The sequence below is a fragment of the Mandrillus leucophaeus genome, unplaced genomic scaffold (genome assembly GCF_000951045.1).
Source record: "Mandrillus leucophaeus isolate KB7577 unplaced genomic scaffold, Mleu.le_1.0 Scaffold101, whole genome shotgun sequence".
Lineage (NCBI taxonomy): Eukaryota > Metazoa > Chordata > Mammalia > Primates > Cercopithecidae > Mandrillus > Mandrillus leucophaeus.
Window position 1 is genome coordinate 2,548,801 of NW_012098210.1, and position 8,034 is coordinate 2,556,834.

At 50.6% G+C, this 8,034-nt stretch overlaps 1 protein-coding gene across 2 annotated transcripts in view; it reads right to left on the reverse strand.

Annotated features, from left to right (window-relative positions):
* Positions 1-4,174: 4,174 nt before the first annotated feature.
* SIGLEC1 (sialic acid binding Ig-like lectin 1, sialoadhesin) overlaps positions 4,175-8,034 on the reverse strand; it is a 20,725-nt gene continuing 16,865 nt past the window's right edge. Inside the window, exons 18-21 of one of the 2 annotated variants that reach the window (XM_011974955.1) lie at positions 7,167-7,469; positions 6,813-6,915; positions 6,378-6,450; positions 4,175-5,844 (exon numbers count right to left, since the gene is read on the reverse strand). In XM_011974955.1, coding sequence (XP_011830345.1) covers positions 5,785-5,844; positions 6,378-6,450; positions 6,813-6,915; positions 7,167-7,469 — 539 coding nt within the window. In that variant the 3' untranslated portion in view covers positions 4,175-5,784. The remainder of the gene's footprint in view (positions 5,845-6,377; positions 6,451-6,812; positions 6,916-7,166; positions 7,470-8,034) is intronic. The other variant, XM_011974963.1, reaches the window with a different exon arrangement.

Genomic DNA, 8,034 nt, shown 5'->3' on the forward strand with positions numbered 1-8,034 from the left:
TTTTTTTTTTTTTTTTTTGAGACAGAGTCTACCTCTGCCGCCAGGCTGGAGTGCAGTGGCATGATCTCGGCTCACTGCAATCTCTGACTCCCTGGTCGAAGCGATTCTCCTGCTCACTGAAAGCTCCACCTCCCGAATTCACACCATTCTCCTGTCTCAGCCTCCCCAGTAGCTGGGACTGCAGATGCCCGCCACCACCACCCCCAGCTAATTTTTTTGTATTTTTAGTAGAGACGGGGATTCACCCTGTTAGCCAGGATGGTCTTGATCTCCTGACCTTGTGGTCCGCCTGCCCTGGCCTCCCAAAGTGCTGGGATTACAGGCGTGAGCCACTGCGCCCGCCCAAGATGTTAACTTTTAAGCAATTTTTTTTTTTTTTTTTCTGTGACAGTTTCTCTCTTGTTACCCAGGCTGGAGTGCAATGGCACAATCCCGGCTCACTGCAACCTCCACCTCCCGGGTTCAAGTGGCTCTTCTGCCTCAGCCTCCCAAGTAGCTGGGATTACAGGCATGTGCCACCACGCCCCGCTAATTTTGTATTTTTAGTAGAGACGGGGTTTCTCCACATTGGTCAAGCTGGTCTCAAACTCCTGATCTCAGGTGATCTGCCTGCTTTGGCCTCCCAAAGTGCTGGGATTACAGGCATGAGACACGGCATGCGGCCTACTTTTAAGCAAATCTATCTGTTTTTGAGAATTTGGAATGTAGTGATTTGATTAGTTCGAGCAGTGAGAGAAACCTACGTTCATATGTCTCAAAATCAAAAGATACAGAAAGCATAGGGAAAGTCTTCGTGTTCTCAGCCCTCCTCCCCAGCAGGAAACCAATATGATTAGTTTCTTTCATAGGCTTTTAGATTATTTTTATGTATACTAAAGACAATACAGACATATTTTTTCTCTTATTAACATTTTTCTGCACATTGATTTTTTTTTTTTTTTTTTGGTCACTTAATACATCTTAGATATCAGTGCATTTAGAGGGCTCTTGTTGTTCTTATGAGTATTATTTAGAGACAGGGTCTCACTCTGTCACTCACGCTAGAGGGCAGTGGCCTGATCATGCCTCACTACAGCCTTATATCCTGGGCTCAAGGAATCCTCCCACCTCAGCCTCTTGAGTAGCTGGAACTACAGGCACACAGCACCAGGCCCAGCTAAAATTTTTAGTTTTTCTGTAGAGAGGGGGTCTCACTTTGTTTCCCAGGCTGATCTCAAACTCCGGGTCTTGGCCGGGCACAGTGACTCTTGCCTGTAATCCCAGCACTTTGGGAGGCCGAGGCGGGCGGATCACTTGAGCTCAGGAGTTCAAGACCAGCCTGCCCAACATGGTGAAACTCCATCACTACTAAAAATACAAAAATTAGTTAGGCATGGTGGTGAGCGCCTGTAGTTTCAGCTACTCGGGAGGCTTGAACTCAGAAGGTGGAGGTTGCAGTGAGCGGAGATAGTGCCATTGCACCCCAGCCTGGGCAACATGAGTGAAACTCCGTCTCAAAAAATAAAAATAAAAAAGAACTCCTGAGCTTAAGTGATCCTCCTGCCTCAGCTTCTCAAATCATTGGAATTATAGGAGTGAGTCACCTCACCTGCCCAGCTATGAGATTATTACTTATTATTACTACTTTGGATTTTCAAATCAACTTCATTAAGGTATAATTTACACACAATAAAATGCACTTATTTTAAGTGGCCAGTAAGATGAATTTTGATAAATGTATATACCTGCACAAGCATCACTGTAATGCAGACACATTCCCTCACCGGCAGAAAGAGCCCTGTGCCCTTGCAACCAAACTTCCCCACTCCCAACCCCAGACAACCACTGATCTGTTGTTCTGTGTCTATAGATAAGTTTTGCCTGTTCTAGAATCTCATATAAATGGAATCATGTGGCATATACTCTTCTGTGCCTGGCTTCCTTCCCTCTTTCCGATGTGTATGAGATTCATTTACACTATTTTGCATATCAATAGTTTGTTCCTTCGTATTGCTGAATAGTGTTCCATGGTTGGAGGGAACCACAGTTTCTCTACTCACCAGTGCAACATAGGGTTATTTTCCAGTTTGGGGCTCTTATAATTGGAGCTATATTTACACGGAGAGAGAGAGGAAGAAAGAGGGAAAGAGAAATATTTATTATAGCAATTGGCTCACGTGATTATGGAGGCCAAAAAGTTCCAGGATCTGCCATCTGCAAGCTGGAGAACCAGGAAAGCCAGTGGTGTGATTCAGTTTGAGTCCAAAGGCCTGAGAACCAGGACCACCAATATGGAGGTGACTCGAGCTCAGAACAAGTTGGGGCAGGAAAGCAGAGCAGCCCCCCAGAGCAGCCCCTCAGCGACACCTCTTCAGTAAAGCAAGGTTGAACACAGAGGAGCTGGCTTCAGTGTGGATGTCAGGTAGAGAAGGCAGCTCTAGGAGCTACTCTGGCGTCCTTGCTTACTGGTATCCTTACCTCGAAATGGCCAACTCCTACTTAAACTGCAGGCCATGGCTTTAATGTTCTGTCATTCAGAGGCTGTCCCTTACCCAAAGCCAGATTAGCATCCCCTGAATGACACTTCTCCCTGCAACACGTTTCACAAGGCACTGTAGTCGTCTACTTCCCTGTCTGTCTCCCCAAGCTCCTGAGCTCCATGTGGTCTGGGAATATGTGTGTTACTCACTTCCTAGCACAGTCAGTGCTAATAACTGACTGTGGAGGGGACACAGTCGAAGAGCCACATGCGGATCAGAGTTTTCCTTACACAGTTGACACCTCCCAAACCCGGATGAGCTGTGTCCAAGTGCGGGTCAGAGGAATTTTCTGCCGAAGTCTCTGAGCAAGGGTTTATTTACATTTTGAGGTTGCAGGGGAGGAGATGAGGCCATCAAACCAAAGCTGAGGAAGAGGGATCCTAGGATGCATTGAGCAGCTCCGGGCGCGCCCAGCAGCACCTGGGAAAGATGACTTCTCCACTAGCTTGTTGGCCTCACCCTCCAGAGGAGCATCGGGAAGTGTCCTGGGAAACAGGCAAACCAGTGAGCGTTAACCCTTCGAAGTACTTGGCATGGGTGACACCCACCATCTGTAAACATGACTCCTTCCAAGGGGTGATGCAGAACAGGATGTCTGAGGGAGGCACTCTGATTCCAGCCCTCAGAGATGGCCAGGGTGGCACCTCGAGATGACAGACTGATGCTTGGGTGCCCCAGAAAAAATCTTGTGTATGAATGGGGGCCCCAAAGCCAAGGCTTCATCCCTGACAGCCTGGTGCATTTAGAGGGGAACTTTTTGTCCCTTGGCAAGGTGGGTGGAATTTCAGGTTCGTAGGGCAAGGGTATTTTAGCTTTAATAGATATTGTCAAACAGTTTTCCAAAGTCATTATACACACTCTGTGATTCTACTTATATAGAGTTCAAAAACAGGCAAATCAAATCTATGGTGTTGGAAGTCAAGATAGTAGTTACCCTTGTGGGGGCTGCAACTGGTACAGGGTGTAAGGGGGGACTGTGGGATGGTCTGTTTCTTGATCTGGGTGTGTTTGCTTTTGGAAAAGTCCTTGAGTTGCATTTATAATGTGTAAACTTTTCTGTATGTTACACTTCAATTAAATGTACAAAAAGTCTCAGGAGGCCTCAGACCACTGGAAGCGAACACAACAAATCCCTCTGAGAACCCTGCGATCCAAGATGGACATATGTCCCCTTGGAAGTACACGGAAGCAGATGAAGACTCCCAAGCCGGATATTCCCAAATCCCCCAGTAGCCGCAGCTTCAGCGGCTGCTTATGATCCTCCCCTCACCCTCTCTTCCCCAGACAGCCCCCAAACATCTGGCTGCATTTGGCTTGCTCTCTCCCTGTCCCACCTCTGGATTTAGTCCATGTTCTCCACCCTCCCCATTGTCAGCAATGTAGACAAGACAGATGCTTAGTTCACATGCCCAACTGTTGCGTGCCACGCACGGGGCTGGTCATCGTGGGTGGCAAATGTGAGCAACACATGGAGCCTCAAGGAACAGAAAGGGACATAAATCACTTCAGCGTAAGGTAATTTGTGATAAATGTCATGTAACTTGCAGCCCCTGGCCCCCTCCTACAGATGGTGTCTAAGAATAAACCCCACTAACTTGAGACTCCTCTGTGTTCTAGCCCAGCTGTTTGGGTTGCAAGAAAGAGACTCACTCCAGTTGCGTCATAGGATGGAGTTTTATTGGGAGGACATTCTGGACAGGCTCCCAGCAAGAGTCTGGCAATGGAGCATGAAAATGAAAGGGCCTGGAATGAGGGAGGGTGCGGCCTCTGCTACACAAAGTTCACCTGGCCCCCAACTGCCTCCCAGCCTGTTAGCTCCTGTGCCAACTCCTACTTCTCTCTCTGTTTTTCAACCCAAATCCTAGAGCAGAGGGCTCTTAGCTCCTCCCACCATTTCTACCAGGCTGCAGGGGAGTCACTAGCCCACTCCAGAGTTCTCTCCTCTTGGTCCCTGATTCGCAGGGGCATGTCAGTCCTTCTTGGTAACTCGTTCTCTTTAACAGCCCGACACAGGGCCTCCAGGAAAAGGACAGGAGCTCACTCAGCCATGGACAGGGATGCATCTGGAGCAGGAACAAGGATGCTGACGGCATCTGTGTCTGCCCTGCACTCTTGTAAGTGCCAGTAAGGCAGTACCCAGCCACTGGGGGTACGGGTGGTGGTGGGGGTGGGGGGGAATGAAGGCATCTCTTCTTTCAGGGGCCAAATCTGGCACAAGGATGTCTTCTTAGGCAACTCCACTGCCTGGCTCACTCTCTCCCTAGGAAAACACCAAACCTTTTTTATTTCCTCAGTCTTAGTGTGAGAGTGATCATCTCTTCCAGGAAGCCCATGACCAGAATGGCCAGGGGCACACCCAGGCCCTCAGTAGATGGGCACTGAGACAAAACATGGCCTGCTGATGGCATTCCCAACAATGTCAAAAGTCCCAGGGCTGAGCCCACAGTTGGGAGTCCTTTGGAAGTCCAATTCCAAATGGCCTCTGTACTCAAAATAAAAACTACATTTCCCAGTCTCCCTTGTAGCTTGGAGTAGCCATGTGACAATACTCCAGCCAATGGGAAGTGAGTGGAAAAGTCCTGTGTAGCTTCTGGGTTGGGTTCACCATGGGCATGGGTGTGCTTCTACCTCCACTCTTCCCTCTTCTGGCTGGAGGGCATGTGGACAGAGCAGGACAATGGTGAGCCTCAAAATCAAAGGCAACATTTTAGGGATAGATAAAAGGAAGATAGAAGGATCCTGAGCCCCATCATCTTAAACCATCGTAACAGCCAGACTAGCATGGGAGAGAAAAATAAAATTCTATCATGTTGAAGCCACTGTATTTGGTCTCTTGTTAGAGCAGACTGGCTGATACTCTGCTGAATAGAGTGCCTTGGCCAGCCTCTGAGGATGCTGTAATCCAATCAAAGTCCAGGGTGGCTTTCGAGGAGAAGGATGTGAAAGGGCAGGGCTTCCTTTGCGGGAGAAATGGAGAGAAGGGAGGAGATCCAGAGAAGAGAGAGTGAGAGAAGTGGTCATCATGATCGGCTCGGTGCTCTTCAGTGTCCTCCAGGGTCAACACCCTCCTGGGTAGACCTCTCACCACCCATTTTTATGGGGTGGGGGGGCAAGAGGCTTGGGGCCAGGTCATTGAAAGTCAGATGTCACAGAGCTGTTTTCATAGAGGCAGGCAGGACCCAATGCTGCCTCATTCACATTCACAGGCTGGAGTCATAACAGATGCTGGCCACCTTCTCCTCTGGAGGGCAGGTAACACCACTGGTCAGCCCAGGGGTGGGGCACAGGATGAGGTCTCACATGTGGCTGCATCAGGATCAATGAGCTTCCCAAAGAGAAAACCCTGGTTACAGGAGGCCTCTGGGAGCCAGGGAAGGCTCCCAGGCCCCTAGCCTTAGGTAGGGTCCCAAGAGGATTGGTGGGAGTGTGCATGGCTGGAAGTGTGACTTGGAGCCCTGGCCCACCAGGTGAATCAGCTGCAGAAGGGACACACCACAGGGGAGGAGAAACTGACTTTCACTTCTGCCCAGGTGATGGGCAGGCTCGGGAGTGGGGAAGAGGCTTCAGATCAAAGGTGAGGGAGTCAGAACATGTGTCTTGGAAATGGAGGGGATGCTGCTAAGTCCAGGAAGTCTCCCCTAGTCCTCTAAGCCAGCCACCAGCAGACAGAGAGATTCTCTCTGCCCCAAGCAGAACAGGGCTCTCCTATCTCCTGAGGGGCTCCTGGTTCCCTGCATGCTCTCCCCAACCTCCCCTTGGTCCCAGGCACCATCCCATAAATGACAGCAGTCTCCAGATGCCAGTCGGCACTGTGGGTTAGCTGGGTATTGTATCTGCCCGCGTGTGTTGAATGGATACCTGCGTGGTCTCTTTCTGAAAAGTCATCTCCACCGAATTCTCGCCCATGCTCTGCTTATAAACACGCCTCCTTCTGCAAGGCCCAGAGTAGACTCAGAGAGCCTTTCCCCTCCCCACCTGCTGCCCCCATTCCTCTCCCACTCCCCACAGGCTGGCTCCAGACCACCAGAGTGGTGGAGAGTGGGTGCTTCCTCTGTCTTCCTCCCTAGCCCTTGCTTTAGCACAGCCAGGGCAGAGAGGAGGAAAGAAGAAAACTACAGCAAGGAGGATTCAGGGGCAATTCTAGAAGGGATTCCCAATTTGGAGGGGCAGTCTGAGAAGTAGGCAGCCTGTGAACTTGACAGGAGGTCCTAAAGGACCTGGGGGAATTTGGGGGGAAGATGAGCTGGGCTGCCTTACCCCAATCTTCTGGCCCACCCCTGGCTCCAGACCTACCTCCAGGTGTAGTAGGCCCCCAGGCCCAACAGCAGGAGCAGGAGGCCCACGAGCACTCCCAGGACCCAGAGCAGCTGCTGGAACTGGTGCAGGCGGTGCAGGGCTGGAACACAGAGGGGGACTCAGGGCAGCCACAGCTGCAGGCCCCCAGTGCTTCCTTCCAAGGGGACCCACCCAAGATGAAACCTTCTAACTTCTGCTTTATCTCTTCATACAAGGAAGCCCCTAGCAATCAGTTTAGAGTAGACAGGCAAGTTGTGCTGCAGTAGAAGGGATACGGGGAAGGAAGCCTTTGGGCCTAAGAACTGGGCTTTTGTGCAGAGTGGCCTGGGAGATGGAGCCCCCTCCCCTTACCTCTAACTCCAAAGTAGGTGGAGGTAGAGGCAGAGCCCAGAGCATTTGAGGCAGAACACACGTATTCCCCTTGGTCGCTGGGCCTCAGTGCCTCCAAGTCCACCCTCAGGGCATTGGGGGAAGCCAGAACATGGATGTGTGGCTCTGCAGGGGCACCCTGAGGCTGACTGGAGGCCACCAGTCGACTGCCAAGGTGGAGAGTCAGGCTGGCAAGGGGCTCGCTGTCCACTCGACAATCCAGGATGCCCCGAAGGCCATTCTCAGGCTCCACGAAGACCATCATGGTGGGCGTCTTGGGAGGGTCTGTGAGAGGAAGGGAGTGTGGTGATTGCAGAAAATGACCACAAATTCCTCCCTCCCTGCACCCATGCACAGTGACTTTGCTGCTCCTCCCATTAAGAGGCAGAACCTATTTCCTCAGTCCTTGCATCTGTGACTCAGTTTGATCAACTGAAGAAAGTAGTGACATGTGCAACTTCAGAGCGAGACCTCAAGAGACCTTGTAGCTTCTCTTCTGCTTGTTGGAACACAACAATGTGGGAAGCCCAGGCCAGCCTGCTGGGCACATGTGGCCCAACCAGCAGCCACGAGTGTGCAGTCATCTGAGACCACTGGACAACTGCAGCCACATGAGGTGTGAACAACAGAAGAACTCCCCAGCTGAGCCAAGCCCACAGAATTGAGCAAATAACATGGCTTTTGTTTGAAACAGTAAGTTTTGGGGTGGCTTATTATGTAGCAATAGCTGACTGACACAGTGTAGGCTTTAGTGAAGGCTGGAGGGGAGACCAAGACTGATGAGGGTCTATTGTGTGCCAGACACTCAGCATGCTTTATTTCTTTTGGTTTTTTCTTTTTTTCTTTCTTT